At 32.9% G+C, this 22,460-nt stretch overlaps 1 protein-coding gene and 1 pseudogene across 2 annotated transcripts; both read left to right on the top strand.

Annotated features, from left to right (window-relative positions):
- The first annotated feature begins 1,475 nt into the window (after positions 1–1,475).
- Positions 1,476–1,999, top strand: LOC132190513 (dirigent protein 11 pseudogene; annotated as a pseudogene).
- Positions 2,000–13,753: 11,754 nt separating this feature from the next.
- LOC132181512 (ATP-citrate synthase beta chain protein 2) lies at positions 13,754–20,539 on the top strand. 2 transcript variants are annotated; one of them, XM_059594775.2, is made up of 17 exons: positions 13,754–13,925; positions 14,838–14,956; positions 15,102–15,204; positions 15,836–15,901; positions 15,990–16,113; positions 16,202–16,336; positions 17,044–17,104; positions 17,217–17,293; positions 17,625–17,780; positions 17,877–18,005; positions 18,140–18,272; positions 18,362–18,489; positions 18,668–18,773; positions 18,892–18,968; positions 19,069–19,139; positions 19,311–19,595; positions 20,178–20,539. In XM_059594775.2, the coding sequence occupies exons 2-17, from the start codon at positions 14,857–14,859 to the stop codon at positions 20,251–20,253; spliced, it is 1,827 nt and encodes a 608-aa protein (XP_059450758.1). In that variant the 5' UTR covers positions 13,754–13,925; positions 14,838–14,856; the 3' UTR covers positions 20,254–20,539. The 2 variants fall into 2 exon arrangements, with proteins under 2 accessions (XP_059450758.1, XP_059450750.1); XM_059594767.2 differs by having other exon boundaries at positions 13,755–13,929.
- Positions 20,540–22,460: the final 1,921 nt, after the last annotated feature.

Genomic DNA, 22,460 nt, shown 5'->3' with positions numbered 1-22,460 from the left:
GCTTCACTGTCAGCTTAATACATTTCTTAATAAAAGATTTGGTACCCATAACATTTATCACAACAATGCAAAAAAAAAGCAGTTTCTCATTATTCTAATTTGATAATATAGGTTGGTTTGGACAAATAATAATATTAGACAATCAATCAGAACAGTGGTTACTTGATTTGAATAATAATATATATATATATATATATATATATATATATATATATATATATATATATATGATTTCAAATTCTTTCAATGAAGTCAAGGTTTAAGGCTTGAAGATAATAGTAAATAGATGCTTTAGATTAGATATTAACATTTGATTTGATTATGAGCTCATTATTCCAATTTTTTTTCCAATGCGGAACGTACGCCCAATGGGGCTTGTTTGATAATAGTTTTTAGAATTGCTACTTAGGGCTTCTTTGAAATTGTGTTTGAGTGACTTAAAAGTGCGTTTAATACTCAAAAAGTCCGTTTGAAGAACAAAGTATTCGTTTGGTAAGAAAATTAAAAGCGCTTTTAAGGGTTCAAAAAGCCTAAAAATTATCAAAACGCACTTTGACAAAAGCTTAAAAATGAGGTTTTAGCCCAAAAAAAAACTTTTTAACTTAAAAACTCTATTTTTCAAACGCAATCTCAAATATATTTTAAGTTGTTTTAACGCTTAAAACAATTTTTACTTTTATGTATGTCACAACTAAAGGTTCTAAAACCTAACATTAAAATTTGAGTGGAGTGTTAGGTACAATGTCCCCTTAACGTTGGTTACCCGGCAGTTAGACCAAAATTTGCCCTACGCCTTGAACACGACAGAAACAACGGAAAAGTGTCACTTTTAACTGACGTTGGGAGTCTTTGATCTCACGAATTTCTTTTGTTTTTGTCAACTCCATTTCATTTTTCTCAGCTATTTTTGGTGCAATATATAATTCCTTGTCTTAATGGACTCTAGAAGAATTTTTTTTTTTTTTTTTTTTTGTTATTGTGTGTGTTTTCATAGAGTAACAACAAAAGAAAACAAACGAAGCAAATTCTCCATTACGCTCCATTTGTTTAGATTTAAAATATTTTTATATGTAAAAAGTTTTCAGTCGTAACCATTTTTCAAAATTATTAAAAAAAAAAAAAAAAATTGTTAAAACAAAAAAAAAACTTAAAAGAAAAACGAGATGATCAATAATTGAGAATCTCCACATATGCCTAATTAGTATTAAGCGCCTTGAATTCTCATTGATGTCCTGGTGGGGCTGAGTCAGGATATGGCTCAATTAGACTTAAGGGAGCGTTTGCGGTTTCCACCGTCTATGTCCCTCCTATGCGGCTCCCAGCGGGTAGGTGCTACTATGATCACACCCGAGGAGGATAGCGACAATTAGTCTCTCTAAAATAGCCTACCCTTTTTGCTCAAGAAAAAATGGTCTCTCATAGTACGCCTAAAAATATGTGACAGATACGCAACAGATTCTTAAATCTCTCAGAAGATGGTAGTGTCTACATGTACGAAGAGACGCCATACAGCCGCCCATTGGCTAGCTCAGGTGGCAAAACATAATTTCATGGATAAAGTTTGGTTGGAGGATTCTCTTGGTTGTATCCTACACTTTGGCACGATGATAGCTGTCGATGATCCAGTAACCGAGGGTCCCAGCATCGAATCGAAGGAGATAGGCAGGTCTCAAGGCATGTACGTTAACTCTCAGTTGGATGGCAAAGGGTTGCACATGGTTTTCTCTGTGATTTTCACTGATGGAGAATTCAAAGGAAGTAGTTTGGAAATTCAAGGGGCTGATATTTTTTCAATGAAGGAGCGAGAATTTGGAATTGTATCGGGGACGGGTTATTTTCGGTTTGTGAAGGGGTATGGGATCATGGAGACCGAGTTCATGGACATTGCTAATCTTAGAGCTGTTCTTAAGCTCAATGTAACAGTCAAGGATTTCTAGAATATAAATGATATTGTTAGTAACGATTGAAAGCTATCTTAATATAATTTTCATCTTTTACCCTCCAACATGTATGCTATAATACAAAGAATGATGGAAGGACTTAATCAATTATTTTTTCTCCCTAATTGTAGGGTTGACAATTTAAGTCGCGACCCGCGCAGCCAACATAAATACGATGCATAATTTTAGGGTTAGGGTTTAGGTTAAATGAGGTCGAATCATAAATGAGTTAACCGTTTAATAAACGTGTCGTGTTCGAGTTGACATAAACGAGTTAGCCAGGTTGACACAAATTCGACACATGAACCCATCTTGCTAGCCCTACCTAATTGTGCCATAAAATATTTGATCTGTTGTTGTAATGGATGCTTAAAAAAAATTAAATAAATAAAATAAATCTTGATATGATGGATGCAAAAGGGTTACTCTACTAAATTGCCACGGAAGAGTAGAATTGTTTTGTAGCTCACGTCATGCAAAATACAATTAAATAAGTAATTTCAGTCGCATCAAGAGCTTAATTGGGTGCTAATCTTGTTTTAGCAAAAATAATACAAAGTTAATGAAAATGTTAACAACTGGTATGTGATGCATTAAAATTTGAAGCAGGCTTATTGAGTGCAAGTGCAGCTATATATTGAAAGAAAACATAATCAAATGGAAAATAAATAATACAAAACATTTTATGTGGTTTAATTTATGACTTATGTCAATAGGATGAAGCCTTAAGAACTACATTATGCTTTTATTCCGTTGATGAATTTATAATACAAAAGATTTTATGTGATTCGGTCTATAACTTACATACACAAAATAATAATACATTCAAATCTGATTTGATTTGATTACAATGAATGCTATAAACAAACCTTAATAGAATCATATCTTGGAATATATTCCACTTAACTATACTGAACTTTTTTTTTAGTAATCTCTCATTTATTTATTTTTTAAAAAAAATTGTAGATTCAATGATAAATTTGAAAAGAAATAGATGGCGATTGAGAAGTAAGATTTCTCTTTTCACAAGCACCAACAAGTAAGTCCATGAAAATGGATGAGGATATTGAAATGACTCTCTTGCTGTTTTGACCAAACAGTAATTATTGTTTGGTTTGGTAAAGCCAAAGCACAACCTATTCCTAATTGGACCCTAGCACTATTAAATTCATATTTTTTTTTTATAAAAAACAATAGTGGTTAATTTGGTAGGAGAAGTGCTAGAGAACCAAACAAATAAACCCAGAAAAATTTCTAAACTAACGTGGTAAGGGTTTTTCAATTAAAAAAAAATGCAATTCTCTCTCTATTGTCTGCAACTCACGGTCTGCTACATCTGTTTGAAAATTTTTTTAGATTCATTTATTTGACTCACTAGCACTTCTCATTTGGTAGTATGAGGTAGGCAGGGTCCATTGTCTTGAATAGTTAAGCACACCCTAGGACAGCTTGACTAGAATCTTAGTTTATAGCCATAAATTACATGGCTTTTTTTTTTTTTTTTTGGTATAAACTAAAAATTGATAGGTTCATTTTAACGTAGGTCAAGTTAAATCTATTAATATCTCATTATATAAACTATACTAATAATAATTAGGTCAAGTCATTTTATGATCATTAGAGCTATTTTAGTGATTCAATTTGGGTCTACCTATTGTTATATAAAACATAATTGGTACAAGAGGTTAAAGAAAGCTAATAATATGTAGCTTTAAAATTACCATTACATTTATGATAATATTAAAAGTCACACGTTAAAAGAATACATTAAAGACATTTAACAGTACTCATATTATGAATAGTAAAATAGCAAGACCTACAAAAGTACCTCATCCAAGCAATTACCAACTAATGAAGGATCCATAATGCTTATAAACACATCCATCTCTCTCTTTAACGGATGTGGGACAAAGCCCCTTTTTTTTTTTCTCTTTTTTTTTTTTTTCCTACACAATACTTGAGGGAATGGGTAATAGGAGAGAAAGTGACACTAGAGCTGAACATGAAAGGATATGATTATAAGTTGGATTCACAAAAGTACTCCACTCAAATAATTACTAACGGGAGGAATAATAATAATAATAATAATAATAATAATGGATGACGAGCCATAAATTGAGTATTCACATATGTTCCATTGACATAATATAAGTTTAGTCTTCATCAAAAAAAAAAGAAAAAAAAAGAAAAAAAAAAAACATATATAATGGAATGAAAATGCTTTACACGCACTTGTATAATTGACTCATATTTGTTTGTGAGCGGTGTAAAAGCTAAAGGAAGACGCAGCCAATTATGAATATGAGAATGAATAGATTGGGTGTGGATGTGAAACATGCATTTGAATACGACTGTGCAAGTGGGTTGATTTAAGCCCAATGCTTTCTTTCACCATCACTAATTCCAAAGCTTCAACCAAACTAATTAATTAAATAACACCTTTAAACAACAAATTCATTCCTTCACTTCAACTACTCACTCCTGCGAGTATAATGGGCTAAATCAAATTTATTATCTACTTTTCTATTTTCCTTTTTCCTTTTAAAAAATAAAAATAAAAAATAGAAACTATTTGCCAAGGGATGGTGGGCTACCAAGTGGCTAGAAAGGGTAGAAGTTTTTTCTTTTTTCTTTTTTATATAAAAAAAGAAAAGGAAAGAAAGTAAAAGAGAGTCGGAAAGATGTGACGGTTGACGAAGAAAAAAAGAGTGAGAGATGTGAATGCCTGGTGAAGAGAAAGAGTGAGGAAAGGGAATTAATTAGGATCCTCTCCATTTCATTTGAATTGAAGAATATCTAATTAGTTATAGTGAAAGAGTATTTTTGTTCATTCAAAAAGTGAAAAAACAAAAATACCCTTTCACTATAACCATTTGAACTAGAGAAGATCCTGTTCCGAGGAAATGTTTCTTTTTTGGTTAACAATGCCATGCATTTTCTTAAGTCTAGAACTCTTTTTTTTTTTAACGTTGTTTTGGGAGTTTTTTTTTTTTTTCACTGAAAATTGTTTTTGTGTTTGAATTATTTGTTAATATTTTATTTATAAAAATAAAAATAAAAAATAAAAAATCTTTCGAAGTAATGAAGTAGATGCACTTCTTTTGTCTATTGTTCAGGCCACGGGGAATGGGACAAAGTTTTCCTCCAAACTAGGTTAGAAGAATTTCTTTTAACCTAGTCTATAAAGATGATATATGTTCTTTTTTTTTAATAACATGTGCGATGCACATGAGTTTTTAATAAAATCTATTCAAACTTTGTCACTGCTATTGAGATAGATATATGTCATTTTTATAGACTAGGTTAAAGAAAATTCTTTCAACCCAGTTTGAGGAAAACTTTGTCCGTTAAAGGGGCATTTTCTTTCAAGGTGGGCAAACTGTCAAAAATCTTAAATATTATATTTTGGGTAATAAATTTTTAGGCAGACCAATAGGTCATTTGCCTCCTCTTGATCCTAGCCCTTAAAAGTAAGCCAATATATATATATATATATATATATATATATATATATATATATATATATATATATTGATGCAGGTAGTGTAGGAAAATGAAGTCACTCAATTCAGAAGTTGCTAGATACGTAGTAAACAAGCTAACAATGGAATTAGGATTCCACCCGTCATGGAAGCTGTTAGTGATATCTTTAATTACAGCTTCTTTATGGCGTGTGTCTATATATATATATATATATATATATATATATATATATTCCAAAATGATTAGCGTGTGTTGAGGGTTTTTTTTTTTTTAGTTTATAAAAGTATTATGATTTGAATAAAACAATAAAAAAATTCAACTTTTGGCTTCTGACCGAACCTTTAACCCTGGTTGACTACCAAACGTTCGAACTTAACCCTAGCACGAATGTTTGTACTGCAACCCTAAAACTATTTGGTAATAGTACACCGAACGTTCAAGCATAGTACTGAGTGTTCGATATCAGTCTAAAAAATAATTTTAATCCATATATTACCCACTTTTTCAGCATGTTGAACACCCCTCCCCCTATAAATACCACATCTTGCTCCGCCCTTCGGCCTTCATTCCTCACTCTCACATCCCATTAACCCTAAACCTAGAAAGAGAGAGAATGAGATTTTGAAGTTGTTTGTCATTCCCAAGGTAAACCCATCTATACTAAGCTGATTTTCATGCTCTTTATAAAAGTTTTAGAGTGCCATGATAAGCATGTACTACAATTCTCCTTAAAAAACAAAAAGGTTTTCAAGTTTTTAAAACACCTATTGTTTTCTTAGGTTTACATGTTGTTATGGTTATTATATCCTTATGAACCTATTAGGAGCTTAGGGTTAGATTTCTTAAATGATGGTTTAGAAATAGGAACCTTACATGGATTATCGCATTTTGACCGAACGTTTGCTCTTAAGTCCGAATGTTCGAAAAGTGTCCAGAATGGGTAAATTAGGGTTTTATAACATTCTATCTAATTTGCCACCCGGTTATAACTCTATGTATTTACAATAGGTTCTCTAGTGCTGCATGTCTATGTATTTACAATAGGTTCTCTAGTGCATCATGTAATGCTAGACTATGTTTCGTTAGAGCAATAACTCGAAATGTCCAAGGATTTGAGCAAGCCGACAAGGTAAGAAAATACTTGCGACTGATTTCAATAAAAACGTGTGATATGTCAATTGACTGAGCACTTGTATGTTATGAGCCTTATATTTATTGCTTAACCGGGTAAACAATTTAATAATTGATTATTTGCCTATTTGTAAAATGAAATTACATACAAATGAATATCTTCTAGACAATGAAAATTGCTACGAGGAGCTGATTAATTGGAGATTATTATAATAATTAATCAAGAAAAATGCTATTGTTAGCAATTAATCAGCTTCACTGTCAACTTAATACACATTTTTTAGTAAAAGATTTGATACCCATAACATTTATCACAACAATGCAAAAAAAGAAGAAGCAGTCTCTCAATATCCTAGTTTGATAATATAGGTTGGTTTAGACAAATAATAATATTTGACAATCAATCAGAACAGTGGTTACTTGATTTATATATATATATATATATATATATATATATGATTTCAAATTCTTTCAATGAAGTCAAGGTTTAAGGTTTGAAGATAATAGTAAATAGATGGTTTAGACAGATATTAACCTTTGATTTGATCACTTTATGAGCTCATTATACCAATTTTTTTTCCAATGCCGAACGCCCAGTGGGGCTTGTTTGATAACACTTTTTAGAATTGCTACTTAGGGCTTCTTTAGAATTGCGTTTGAGAGATTTAAAAGTGCGTTTAACACTCAAAAAGTCTATTTAAAAAAAAAATTACTCGTTTGGTAAGAAAATTAAAAGCGCTTTTATGGGTTCAAAAAGCCTAAAAATTGTCAAAACGCACTTTGACAAAAACTTAAAAATGAGGCTTTAGCCCAAAAGTGTTTTTTAACTTAAAAGCTCTATTTTTCAAACGCAATCTCAAACATGTTTTAGAGCATGTTAGAGATTGCGTTTGAGGGACGTAAAACTGCTTTTAACACTCAAAAAGCCCGTTTGAAGAAAAATGTTCTCGTTTGGTAAAATAATTAAAAGTACTTTCAAGGGTCCAAAAAGTCTAAAAATGGCTAAAAAACACTTTTGGCAAAAGTTTAAAAATGAAACTTTTGCCCAAAAACTTTTTTTAACTTAAAAACTCTATTTCTCAAACACAATCACAAACAAACTCTTAAATTGTTTTATCACTTAAAACAACTTTTACTTTTATGTATTACACATCTAAAGGTTCTAAAACCTAACATTAAAATTTGATTGAAGTGTTAGGTACAATGTCCCCTTAACGTTGGTTACCCGGCAGTTAGCCCAAAATTTGCCCTTCGCCTTGAACACGACAGAAACAACGGAAAAGTGTCACTTTTAACTGACGTTGGGAGTCTTTGATCTCACGAATTTCTTTTGTTTTTGTCGACTCCATTTCATTTTTCTCAGCTATTTTTGGTGCAATACTTCCTTGTCTTAATGGACTCTAGAAGAAAAAATATTTTCTTTTTCATTTTTTTTTTTTTTTTTTGTTATTGTGTGTTTTTCATATAGTAACAACAAAAGAAAACAAACAAGGCAAATTCTCCATTATGCTCCATTTATTTAGATTTAAAATATTTCATATGTAAAAAGTTTTCAGTTGTAACAATTTTTCAATTTTTTTTTTTTTTTTTTTTAAAAAAAATTATGTTAAAAAATAAAAGCTTAAAAGAAAAACCATATGATTAATAGGGAGAATCTCCAAATATGCCTAATTATTATTAGCCGCCTTGAGTTCTCATTGATGCCCTGGTGGGGCTAGGTCAGGATATGGCTCACTTTGACTTGAGGGAGCGTTTGTGGTTCCCACCGTCTATGCCCCTCCTATACGGCTTCCAGCGGGTAGATGCTACTATGATCACGCCCGAGTATAATAGTCACAATTAGTCTCTCTAGAGTAGCCTACCCTTTTTGCTCAAGAAAAAAAAAATGGTCTCTCATAGTCTGCCTAAAAATAAGTGATAGATACGCAACAGATTCTTAAATCTCTCAAAAGATGCCAGTGTCTACATGTACGAAGAGACGCCATGCCACCCATTGGCTAGTCCCCGGTGGCAAAACATAATTATATGGATAAAGTTTGGTTGGAGGATTCTCTTGGTTGTATCCACAATGTAATTTTGATGGAACAACTCTATCATTGATTTGATATATGATAATCCAATTTATTCTCGAAAAATATGCTAATCAATGTCCACATAAAAAGTGTGAATATAATTTTATAAGAAAAGGTATTTTAGAAAAATCGGTTAAAATCTAATTCTATTCCAGCATCTTATTATGTTGTACCAAACCAAACTGTGAAATGCATATTAATTAAGGATTCAAAAATAAATAAATAAATTTAGTTTTTCTTTTCTAATATATATATATATATAAGGCTCTAATAAATGGTAGGTACAAAATATGTGAAATTGTCAAGTACTAAAGATATGAATAGTAACTTTCAAAAAAAAAAGAAAAAAAAGAAGACATAAATAGTAATCAAAGAAAGGTTAAAGTCAAAGAGATCGCCGTCAATGCATTCATTGATTCATAATACATCATTCTTTTTTCAGATTTTATTTTGTTTCTTAGGTTCAAAAGGAATTCTATTTTTTGTTTTATTTTTTTGAAAAAATTACAAATTACAAACTAATATTACCTCTTATTCATCAATTGAATAAGAGCATAATCTAACATCTAGGGCTTTATCTTATACACGTAAGTTACAGACCGAACCACATAAAATTACTTGTCTCTTTTATTTTTATTTCCACTATTCTCTTTTTTTTTTTCTTTTTTTTTCTTTTTTCTTTCAATGTCGTCCACAATTTGTCCATATCTACTCCAATTCCTGCTCGTAGATTCCACAAGCTTCACTACCTCAAGTACATCGCTTTTCAAATTGATATTTTGTAGTCTCAAATCCCTACTAAACTCTACAAGTACATAACCCTCATGGCCTCTCACAAAGTTAGAGTTGAATTATTCAAAATTAAAAGTACAAGGACAAAATTAACACCCATATGAAAGTCTAAGAATAATATATATTTTTTTCTTCTTATTTTTCTGAGATGAGCAGAAGGAATTAATGTCAGCTGAGTTAGTTTTACATGCAACTTTAATATAGTGAAAGGACAACTTTAGACAACAACTTTGTGCAATTACGTGTGGGTGGCTGGAAACTATTACACCAAATTAATAATACAAACACTTGATGTCTACTTCAACATGAGAACAAGGAGTGGGGAATTATTTTGGCAACTTGTTTTTCACGTTTTGACTTAGTGTCCAAAAATTAGAATGTCTTCATTAAAATTAATTAAGTTTGACCCTTCGTTTGATTTCTTGTCCTATAATTTTTTGATTCCGTCCCTATTTATAATCTTGTTAAAGCTAAGGGTTTTTCTCATGTATAGTTGTGGGTCCAGTTTGACTTTAAAGCTCTCAAAAAGTTTCACGAGACCTTCTAGTTTTCTCGTGATCCTACGTGGATATTGTATTCTAAAAAAAACTTATCCCACCGGCCCTCATATTTATTTGAGAAATGATTCACGTCAATATTTTTCAATCTTTTTCTCATCTCATCTTACAAACTCAATAAATTAACTATTAGATTTGTAGAATCATGTGAACTTTACACAAATTCAATGGTGAATTCATCAATTCACTATGAAGATGGTTAAAAGATGGTTCAAAAATAAATGAATTCTATCATTTCTCAATTTATTTTAGAAAACAATATTCACAGAGCATCTTCAGCAATATTATGTATTTTACCTAATGAAAAAGTACAATTATTTACTTTAACTATTATTTTTTTCACTACACAATCCAAAAGATTCTTTATTTCATTCTCGACTTGCTTTAAAATATTATTTCTCATTCTTTTTTTTAATTATATTATTGCCAACACTTAATTAAAGGGAAAAATAAACACATATATAGAAATCATTCATAAAAACAAAAATAAACACATATGAGGAACATTCATCTCACATGTAGGTACTAATTCTTAAAATTAATAACATAAATAAAATTTTTCATCCAACTGCAATTGATTTGTTTCCATGAAATAAATTTTTTCTGCATTCAATTTTTTCATCCAACTGTGTGAAGAAATTTTGTGAGCGAGAGAGATAAATTTTGTGTAAAGAAATTTTGTGTTTGAGATAGAGACGTAGCAGATGCGAAGAGGTGTTCAAAAGAAATAAAAAATGTTGGGTGAAAAGAGGCGAAATAAAGAAATAATAAACAATATTTTATTCATCTAGTGTGCTACAATGAATAGTTCCAAATTGTTATTCATTGTAGCAATGTAGCTATTCTAGCTAATGGAAGGTTACTCTGTTGGAGCTCAAAAAAAGAGCAATAATAGCTAAATATAGCTAATATTAATCTTTTAGTTAAGCTGCAGGAAATGCTCAGGATCAAGAAACCACTACCTAAAGGAACCGTAACATTTTTATTTTCACAAATACTGGGTAATTTAGGAATCGTGAGTTCTAAAGATTGACACGAAGTCAAAAACGTGCAAATCAAGTAAAATTAGGTTTAGTCTTTCGGTCATACTTTCTTTTTTTTTTTTGACAAATTTTTTTGATTTTGTTAAGAAAAAATTTCAAAATTTTGTAAAGAAATTTTTTGATTTTGACCCCAGTTTTCCTGGCTCCATCGTTGGTTATAAACTCGACTTATCAGTAATCATAGCTTGAAGACGAGAATGGTTAAAACTTAAATTTGGGGTTTCAAATATCTACGATTTTTGTTTATTTAGCTGATTTTTGTTTCAATAATATATATAAAAAAATGTTAAATATTTAGAAATAGTGATTTTTTGCACACCGGCGTGCTTGAACAGTAAGCATGCTGGTGTTAAAATATTATTTTATTTTACTATTTAAATATTATTTTTATAATATTTTATAATATTTTAACACTGGCGTGCTTACGGTTTAAGACGTAGGTGTGGCAAAATTTATTACTCTTTATATGTCTATTTTTGAATTTCTACAAGTTGCATTGGCTTATTCGTTCAAAAGTCCACGTTGACTGCTGGCGTCTTGGGTGAGATTGGCTGAAGTAATAGCATGCTTGGAACTTATATCATTTTCTATATATCTTTGTTGAGAGATGCATTTAAACATGCCCATTCCCTTTGACTTGGCACTAGGGATCAAAATGAAGAGATTGATGCAATTTGATACGATTAATTAGTAAGTTTCTCAATGCAATTCAATTATAGACGATATTAGCAAAAGAATTATTCAAGTTCAACTATATAGCATAATGCTTCACTTAGTATTCATTTTTTAATAAAAGATTTGGTATCAGTAACATTTCTCACAACAGTGCTAAAAAAGCAGTCTCTTGATATTCTAGTTTGACAATATGGGATGGTTTAGACATCTAATAATATTAGATAAGCAAACATAATGGTGGTTACTAGTGGGGCATGGGATGGCATTGAACATTAATACTGTCACAAACAACATCTCCATCAGAAAATCAAATTCACCGCACATGAAAATTCAGGCCCCATATTGCAAGTGAATGCAACTACCCATAGCAAGTTTCACTTTGGAGCCGACTAAATGGGATATATATTGGACCACAATGGAATTTGTTATTCAAGGCTTTAGTCGACCTACAATGACTAATTTCTAAAATGAGTAGTCTACCCTATATAATTTCTTAAATCCCCACTTGATAAGTTCAAATAATTAGATAGTTGTGATATGGCATATCAATATTTACTATTTTTAAAACTCTATCGGGGTGGTTGTGGCCAACGGCAGGTTGAGTAGTGGCAGCTAGCGGGTAGGGTTGGCCGTTGGCCGACCACCCTTAAAGGTTTGGTTAAAGCTAGGAGGCAGAACTAAAATTTGATGTTTGAGGGTAAAACTAAAAAAAAAAAAAAAAAAATGGAGGTGTAAAATTCTAATTTTTAAATGGATTATAAATTTATAAGGGTATTATTAAAAAATATTGGGGAAAACATGTTGCGGCGGGGGTTGGGCTAAAGTCCCCAAGCCATCGTGTGGTTCTGCCCATACCTATTTCGTATATATATATTTTTTAGAGGAATATGTATTCCTTATTTTAAGAGAATAACTATTAGGCACCAGACTATAATTTTAGGTTCGGGTGACAAAACTGAGAAAGAAAAAAATCATTGGAAGGTAAAAAGTTAAATTTAGAACAATTTGTTAAACTTTTTAAACATTTTTATGGGACCAGACTGCCCTCAAGCTCTAAAGTGGTAATAATCTATTAAGGAATACTTAATTCTTAATGATAGTAATAGTGCCGCAACTAAATAAGAGAATAAGTATTCTATATGGATAGTTATTTTGTTCCTCGGTCTATTTGTGCGTGTCAAACCTATCGTAACATATTTATTAGGAAAAATTACAGTTTACCCTCCAAAGTTGACAACGTTTTTCAATTTAAAAATTAAAGTTTCAATTTTTGCAATCCACCCCTACAAAGTTTCAATTTTTTTTTTTCAATTCAACCAATATTATCCCAAAATTCCTATATTGCCCCTATTTTTTTTTTTAAAAAAAAATTTTATGAAAAAACAAAATTTGGGGTGCAAAAATGGCCAAATGGCCTAGCCACCCGGAATTTTTTTTATAAAAAATAAAAAAAAATAAAAATTAGGGGTAATATGGGAAATTTTGAATATAATTGGTCAAATTGCAAAAATTTGGAACTTTGGGAGGTTAGATTGCGGAAATTGAAACTTTGGTGTTCGAATTGAAAAACGTTGTCAACTTTAGGGGGTAAACTGTAATTTTTCCTATTTATTATATTTGAATAATGATAAATATTGGTGTGATAATACTTTAATTATTTAATTTAAAAACAATAATAATAATTTTTTTTTTTAAAAAAAAAGAATTACATTCGACATAAAAAGATTTTAGTCCATGAAAAATATAAACAATCTATTGAAAAACAAAAGCTTTGCTATTGACTCAATTCAGTCATGCCGTGACAAGAAAGAGTCGTCCTCCATTGGCAGCCTCAAATCAATTTCCATTTGACATTTCTCACTTATTTATTTATCTATTTATATATTTTTCTATCAGTGTTGGTGGCATTATCAGTTCGTGCTTAACAACCAACGTCTGGATCCACCTACCGCAACCAAAGCATAATAAATAAATAAAAACTAATTTTGTAATTGCCATTTTATTATTATTTATTACAACTAAAATCAATCGTAGCAGTGCGAGCTAACAACCAAGAGCCACGTGCGTAGCTCACCCAGGGGTAGCTCTCCTTTCCAATCTTCTCTATATAAACCACCCTACCCGCTCCTCCGATTTTCCAGCATTCCCATTTCCGATTCCCGATACGACAATCCCACCACTTCTTGCTAACTCGCCCGAGTCAGCGAGTCCCTCCCTCAGCCTTCTCCGCAGGCAGGTAGGATTTCCTTTCCCATTTCCCATTTCCCGTTTCCAAATTCCCACCTTGGTTTCCAGTTCTCACTCTATGGTTTTTTTTTTTTTTTTTTTTTTTTTTTTTTAACGGTTGACCGGGCTCTGCCTTTTTAACGACACGGGTCCTGATCTTAGATCCGGGATTCGAAGTCCTGTCTCTATTTGAATTTGAGTTCCGTTGCTTGTCGAATTCTGATGCGGGTTTGTCGATGTCTTCGAGGTGGAGCGAAATGCTCTGTTTTGTTAGGTAGTGAACTAATTTGTAGGTTCGAATGTAGTTGGGCTCGTATGAAAAGTGTGAGAGATCTGCTACTCTTTTTTTATTCGTGGCAAATAGTGTTCGTGTTCGATTTTGGAATTTAAGGTTGTCGGATTCTATATAACACACATTTTGCGGGTTTGAAATCAAAATTGAGATCTGGGTAGGGCATAGTTTCAGGTTAGGTGCACCTTCCTTACTTGAAAAATACAGCATATCAAGTTTGGTAGAAATGCGTGTTTTTTAGTTTAATGTTTGGTGCAACTAATTCTTGATTGTATACTGCGGTGGATTCGTTTGATCCAGTAAGAGATGTGTATCTATATATGTATATATAGTGTTTGACGCAGCTAATTCTTTGTTGTTGTGCATGTGGATCTGCCTTACAAAGTACGATACTATTGTAATTTAATAACAAAACTTGTTGGAATCTGTTTGGCTTTATTCGAGAATAATAGTAATGGGTTAGAGTAAGAGAGTGTCTCATGCACCCAATTGAGAATTAGACTGATCTAGACAAGTCTGATCTTAGGTGGTTTTGTTGTGATCTGGATAAAGTGAAAAGTTGTAGATTTCCTTGTATATCTGGTAGACCTTCCTGAAATAATATCATGTTCTTATGTGTGTAACAGGTTCCTTTGACTCTACACCATGGCCACCGGGCAACTATTTTCCCGCACGACACAAGCTTTGTTTTACAACTACAAGCAACTCCCGATTCAGCGGATGCTTGATTTTGACTTCCTTTGCGGTGGGTATTGAATCCCTCCTGTTTTACTTATTTCAAGAGGGATATAATGATATAAAGACTGAATTTTTCACTAGTGTGGATTAGATTTCGTCTATGTTAAGTTGGCTTTTTGGTGTTAATGGGATGTTCATGATTGTATCTGTAGGGAGGGAAACACCATCAGTTGCTGGAATCATTAACCCTGGTGGCGATGGATTTCAGAAACTGTTTTTCGGTCAGGAGGAAATTGCCATCCCTGTGCATTCAACGTATGACATGTTTCTCGCTTTTTGTTTATATGTTATACTCTTCTTTTCATTATTTAAATTTGGACTTAGGATAGGTAACCTTTAAATGACTTCGATCCAACTGGTTTGACTATCACCATATGTAGTATTATATTTCTAGTGATATAATTACCCTGAAATAAATTGCTTTGACTATCACACACAATGGCTGCTTATGTTTTGTTTCTTTTGTTTGGTTGTTTGTTTATTTTTAATTGTTCTCCAATATAATAATTTGCTTACGCATATCATGTTACTTGCATAAACTGAAAGAATTACTTGATCTTGATGGTTTCTGCATAGACAAATTATAACTGGTTATAAATAATTGAATACTGTTTTACTTGCACATAGGGTTGCTTGCGGTAATTGTGGCCTCTTAAGAGAATCAATGACTGCATCAAAGATGTCATTCTTTAGTCTTGAATTTGATGTTCAATTGCAGTATGCCCACAAAACAATTAGTATAATCAAAACACATGATCTGTGGTTTATATCTGTTACATCTCCATGACATGTTAGAGAATACAAAGAAGCTTACTTGTGGGTTCTGAACAATAAACTTCAACTTTTGAGTAAAATTTTCTTACTTTCATGTCAATTTCTTTTGCAGTATTGAGGCGGCTTGTGCTGCACATCCTACTGCTGATGTCTTTATCAACTTTGCATCGTTCAGAAGGTTCGCACTCATTAAATTAACAATGTTGTGGAGTGCAGGAATTCTTTAGTTGTACTTTATAATTAATTATATACTGATGAATATGCAGTGCTGCTGCTTCATCCATGTCCGCATTGAAGCAACCAACCATTCGAGTTGCGGCTATCATTGCTGAAGGTGTTCCAGAGTCGGACGCTAAGCAATTGATAGCATTTGCACGTGCAAACAATAAGGTGAGATGAATGCTGCATTTTCATATAAATTGAACTAACCAGGTAAAGAGATTAAACAAGTGATACTAATTTATTGCTGATGTTGCAGGTTGTTATAGGCCCAGCTACTGTTGGAGGCATTCAAGCTGGAGCTTTTAAGATAGGTGACACTGCTGGAACTATTGATAATATAATTCACTGCAAGCTCTACAGGCCTGGATCTGTTGGTTTTGTCTCCAAATCTGTATGTAGTCGCTCCAGCACTTTCTGTCTCTTCATTGCATGTATACATCTCACATTGTGGACCATTCTTTGCCCTATAGTCTTGCGAAACTTACCAGTAATAAGTACATTTTTCAGACTGCTCAATGGTTTTCTTCCAAGAAATTTAGAAATATCATCATAGTTTTCTTCTGTGTTAAACCAGTTGCATGATATGTTTAATGATTCTCAAGTTTGTTCTTCACCTTCAGAATTCTGTATCTGATGTGAGATTTGAGTTTTTCTGTATTTGTCTTGTATCCTTAAACTTACAATTTAACCATGGAAACTCATTTCTACTGCATATCCTCTTGATACAGATGTAAGTAATGATGCAAAAAATAGTCTAGTGCAATGTTTCTGTTATAGGAAATATAGGAGTGAGCAGTATTTATACGGCACTCGAAAAGTGCAACCTGTTCCAATCCTTCAAGCAAAGTCTGCTACTTTATTTGGCAGATGGACTTGTATAATCTGTTAGTTGTTGAGTGGAAAATTTATTTTATCTTAAAATTCAAGAATGCGATTTAACATCTTTTGGGAGGAGTTGCCAAATTGTGGGTCTCATACTCATCAATATGACTGGAACTTCCTCCAGACTTACTTAATTTGTTTTCATGCATTGAACATATTGTCTTTGGCAAGAATATCACATGTATGCTGATGGTTAGAAATTTCTTACAATTGCAGGGTGGGATGTCTAATGAATTATACAATAGTATTGCCCGTGTTACTGATGGAATTTATGAAGGTAACCCATAAATATGCTGGCTGTATTGTTTAGTTTTAACCTCATGATGGCCTTAATCTATGTGGATTTTGGCTGTAATTTAAACTTTGATGTGTTTTTGGAACTGCTTTAGGCATTGCAATTGGAGGAGATGTGTTCCCAGGCTCCACTCTTTCTGATCATGTTTTGCGGTTTAACAACATCCCACAGGTATTATCACTTTGATTTACTCCTTTTAGGTGCTTGCCAAACATTTGTCTCCTGTATGTGTAGTTTTCCTCTTTGACAAGTAATAAATCATCTAATCCTGCACCAGCATGCTATTTACATTCTGCATGATCAAGTCCCTTCTCTTTCAGGGTCAGAAATTGATGTTCTTAATATCATACCTAAGCAACTTTCGGTGGTGAAAAGTTGCAGACTCTGTACTTTGACTGGCATGAAAGCTGACAAATTTTATAACATTGTCACCAAGTTTTCTTGTGTCGGACACTTTGCATTTATTGTTATCCTTCAATCTGAGGTTTTTAATCTACCTCAGGTTAAAATGATGGTTGTTCTCGGGGAACTTGGTGGACGAGATGAGTATTCCCTGGTTGAAGCCCTGAAGCAGGGGAAAGTAAATAAACCAGTGGTTGCTTGGGTTAGTGGAACTTGTGCACGACTCTTCAAGTCTGAAGTACAATTTGGTCATGCTGTAAGAAACTACCCAATTTGTCTTTTACTGATATCTTTTTAATGCTGTAGTCTGTAAGGACATAATGATTATGTTCCTCGATATTGTCTAAATCAGGGGGCTAAAAGTGGTGGTGAGATGGAGTCTGCTCAAGCAAAAAATGAAGCACTAAGAGAAGCTGGAGCTATTGTTCCCACATCATATGAGGCTTTAGAAGCTGCAATTAAGGAAACGTTTGAGAAACTGGTTAGTTTCTGTGTATTATGAACTTTTATCAGTCTATAAGTAACCCCCCACCCAAAACAAGGTGTCTTGATATAAGTTCCTTTCGATCTGCAACTAGTTATATTTATGTGCTTCTTATTTATATTTTCTGATAGGTTGAAGAGGGGAAGACTACACCAGTAAAGGAAATTGTGCCTCCTCAAATCCCTGAGGATCTTAACACTGCCATCAAGAGTGGGAAAGTTCGCGCCCCAACTCATATTATTTCCACCATCTCTGATGACAGGGGTACCTTTTGAACAAATAATAATTTGGTATTCATGTTTTTATGGCTTAGATATCATTGGCCCTAAATTTTTCTTTCAATCAATTTGTAGGTGAAGAGCCCTGCTATGCTGGTGTGCCAATGTCTTCTATTGTTGAATCGGGTTATGGTGTTGGTGATGTTATCTCTCTTTTGTGGTTCAAACGCAGCCTTCCTCGTTACTGCACACATTTTATTGAGGTAGGTTCATAGAGTTTTTTTTTTTTTTTTTTAATTATATATTTGTAATCGTATTTGCTTAAACTGCTCACTTGATTTAGCTGATTGTCCTGTTTGTTTTCCATTTAGATAAACACTTAATTATGCCAGCAAACTTTTGTTTTCTTGTCATTTCACCAATACGTTTGACTTTGGTCAGATATGTATCATGTTATGTGCCGACCATGGTCCTTGTGTCTCTGGTGCTCACAACACTATAGTGACAGCAAGAGCTGGAAAAGACCTTGTTTCCAGCCTGGTCTCAGGTACATAGTTGCCATTTGATGGTTCTCTCACTGAAGTTACTACTAAAAATTACTGACAGGACTGGATCCTGTGAGCTGGTTTTGTAATGGAATAATGGCTGATGAACTTGTTAAACAGGTTTGCTTACAATTGGTCCCCGATTTGGTGGTGCCATCGATGATGCTGCTCGATACTTCAAGGATGCTTATGACAGGGTTAGAATTGATGGGGATTACCAGGAACCCTTTATTAGTTGATTTTAAACTATAAAGGTCTGAAAATTCTAACTTGCTATCCTTTTGCTGTGTTTGTCAGGGTTTGACACCTTATGAGTTCGTTGAAGGCATGAAAAAGAAGGGCATTCGCGTACCAGGAATTGGGCACAGGTATAGGGGTTTTCAACTCAGCATCTCTTTCAAGTTATGAAAAAACTAGAAACCATGAAGTTAACAAATTTTCATGCTTGTACTGACTATATCACAGATCTGGGTTTTGAAACTCTTTTTCTTTTTTTTTAATGGGCATTTTGAAACACTTCTTTATTTGGTGTGGAAAAGGATTAAGAGAGGTGACAACAAAGATAAGAGAGTAGAGCTGCTACAACGGTTTGCACGCACGCATTTCCCTTCTGTGAAGTACATGGAATATGCTGTGCAAGTTGAAACATACACGCTCTCCAAGGCAAATAACTTGGTGATGAATGTAGATGGTGCCATTGGGTCCCTTTTCTTGGATCTACTTGCTGGCAGTGGAATGTTCACCAAGCAAGAGATTGACGAGATTGTTGAGATTGGCTATCTGAATGGGCTGTTCGTGCTGGCTCGCTCCATCGGTCTGATTGGGTGAGTTGGATTACACAAAAAACATTTCTTATCTAGAACAAAAAACATTTCTTATCTAGACCATTGGGTTATGTTTTCTGTTGCTTATTAAGGTACAATCAAATTCTTGACATTGAGACATTTATCTCCTTGTTTATCCTCAAGTGTGACATGGTAGAGCTCTATGGTCCCATAACAGATTAGATGGTCCTATGTTCACCGAACATAGACATGACCTTTTTTGTCCCAAAAGCATATACGTCCATAGCTTTAGGTATCTAGCTTCCATTATATACCTTGGTGTAGTCAGGCAAAAATAAGTGGAGAAAAGAAAGAAAAAGAAAAAAAGAAAAAAGCACTGTGAAACAAGCTTACAGTGATGGTTCAGATAACTTTAACATGTCTCATACTTCTTTCTTACTGATTTTGGCCATTGTCCAAAAACAAGCTTACAGTGATGGTTCAGATAACTTTAACATGTCTCATACTTCTTTCTTACTGATTTTGGCCAGTGTCCAAAAACAAGCTTACAGTGATGGTTCAGATAACTTTAACATGTCTCATACTTCTTTCTTACTGATTTTGGCCATTGTTCAAAAACAGGCACACCTTTGACCAAAAGAGATTGAAGCAGCCGCTATACCGCCACCCATGGGAGGATGTCCTCTACACCAAGTGATGGCACTTTGCGTTTGCGTTGACCTGCGCGCTCAACTAGGCGTTTTTCTCTTCCAAGTTTCTGCAATCTGCTGAAATGGTTGTCCGAATATTAGACTAGTGTTTGTACTGCTAATGCCAAGCTAATGAGTATCTTCATTTGTAAGTTGTATCAAAAAATTCATAAGAGTGAACCCCTCAAATCATTTGTTAAACAAAGCTACGTTTCCTCTAGGAAATCCTGCTTTTGGTCCTGTTCTCAGAAAGAGATAATGAGATGTACCTGAAATCGTGCAGAGTGCTTGTCATTCTGGTCTCTTCATTTTGGCTTATACTACTAGTAATTCTAAAATAAGTAGGGAAGATTTCATAAAATTCCCTTTGAACTTTCACGCTTTTTTAAATTACTTTCAGGAATTTTTTATATTATTAATTGAAATGGTGGATCTTATCCCTTCCCATGTCCCACACATAATATATCTGAAAGAGAAGAAGGTTGAATGTAGCCATAGGCCCATAGCCATTAGCCATGTGTGCAAAATGGCATCTACTTTGAAAACTCATCAACAGAAAAGTGATACATAAATAATTAAATAAAGTTGAAAGCCGAGCCGAATCCAAATTGTGGTAACCAAGCGGACATCTGGCAACCAATGGCAATCTCTGGTCTTAAACCAACCGAGATAGGATATTCTAATTCTGCTTCCGTGTGAAAATTGAAATACCTTTGGCTTCTTCTGTTACGTGGCGAAGGGAGACTTGTTTATGCATTTTTGGGTGTTTTTGTTTTTATTTAAATAATATTTTAATGTGACATCAAGATAAAAAAATAATAATAAATAAAAAAATTTAAAGTATTTTATGTTTTAGTTTTTTCTATTCACCAACCGTTTCAACTTACTAATAATATTTTAAGGTGGATATTATTTTTTAAAATTTGAGTGAGAAATAATATTCACTTTTTTTTTGCTTTTTTTTTTTTTAAAAAAAATAATAATATTTACTTAAGCTGATGAGAACACGTAGCATTCTTCTAAATCTTACTACTCAAATTACTAATAATCGGAACAATAAATTGCTAATTATTGAAAATCGTTTTGGAACAGTAGTTTCAACTTTGAAATGGAAGACAGAGTAGAACCCATGTACTTCCTAGTTCTAGACAACTACAAGTTAGTCAAATGATCATTTCAGTTTATTTGAACTAGAAAAAATCCAATTAGTTTAAAAAAAAGGGTAAACTTATTTTTTATATATATATTTTTTTGATAATTTTTCTCTTCTATTTACCCCAATTAGATTTAAATAGGAAAAATTACACTTTACTCTCCCAAAATTTTGGGCGATTTTCAATTCCACCTCTAATATTTCAATTTTTGCAATGCATCTCCCAAACTTTCAAATTTTTGCAATTCGACCAATTTTATCCCAAAATTCTTATATTGCTCATATATATATATACTTTGGTAAAAAAAAAATTGGGGGTGCAAAAATGGCCAGATGGCAAAGAGGTGGCTACGGCCACCCCGATTTTTTTTTTAATTTTTTTTATAAAAAATTCGAAGTAATATAAGAATTTTGAGATAAAATTGGTCGAATTACAAAAACTTGAAAGTTTAAAGGTGCATTGCAAAAATTGAAATATTATAGGTGCCACAAACTTTAGAGAGTAAAATGTACTTTTTTTAAAGAAGAATCCAAATAGACTAGAGAATATCCAAATTGTCCGAGGAGGAAGTGTTACCCAAGATAGAGAAATATGTATACTATTTATAGAAAGTAAAGTTCTCGAATCTCGACATCATAAATAAAACTTTAACAAAACCGGAAAATTTGAATAAACTAATAGTAGATATGAGAAAGAAGAAGAATTTTATATATAATATATAAAAAAGACCACTCACTTGACCACCAATCAAAATGATCTAACATTCCCCCAATGGATCTTCCAATACCCAATGAAACGGAAAAGAAAATGACGAAGAAAACACAAAGCAAGAGCAACAATACAACGGCAAAAGCAAAACAGAGGAAGAACTTATCCAGGAACATCTCCTGTCGTTCTTCACTCTTCTGGACAATTTTTTATTTTTTTTGGTTGGGTTGGGTTTATTATTGAGCTGTCAGCTTTTCTTTCAGCTGTCTCTTTCATGTTAGTAGGAGTCAGCTGCCCCAGTGGATTGGTTAGTCTCCTTCATCTTTTTTGTTTTAATGATAAGAAAAACCAGT

This window comes from Corylus avellana, chromosome 2 (assembly GCF_965113065.1).
Source record: "Corylus avellana chromosome 2, dhCorAvel1.hap1.2, whole genome shotgun sequence".
NCBI lineage: Eukaryota > Viridiplantae > Streptophyta > Magnoliopsida > Fagales > Betulaceae > Corylus > Corylus avellana.
This window is presented reverse-complemented; position numbering and strand designations above follow the sequence as displayed.

Excerpts from the sequence above, each read along its gene's own strand:
- LOC132181512 (XM_059594775.2), top strand. The coding sequence starts at position 14,857 with ATGGCCACCGGGCAACTATTTTCCCGCACGACACAAGCTTTGTTTTAC. Across the intron at positions 15,902-15,989 it reads AACTTTGCATCGTTCAGAAG|TGCTGCTGCTTCATCCATGT; the intron begins GTTCGCACTCAT and ends ATGAATATGCAG. Across the intron at positions 18,774-18,891 it reads TGTTTCCAGCCTGGTCTCAG|GTTTGCTTACAATTGGTCCC; the intron begins GTACATAGTTGC and ends CTTGTTAAACAG.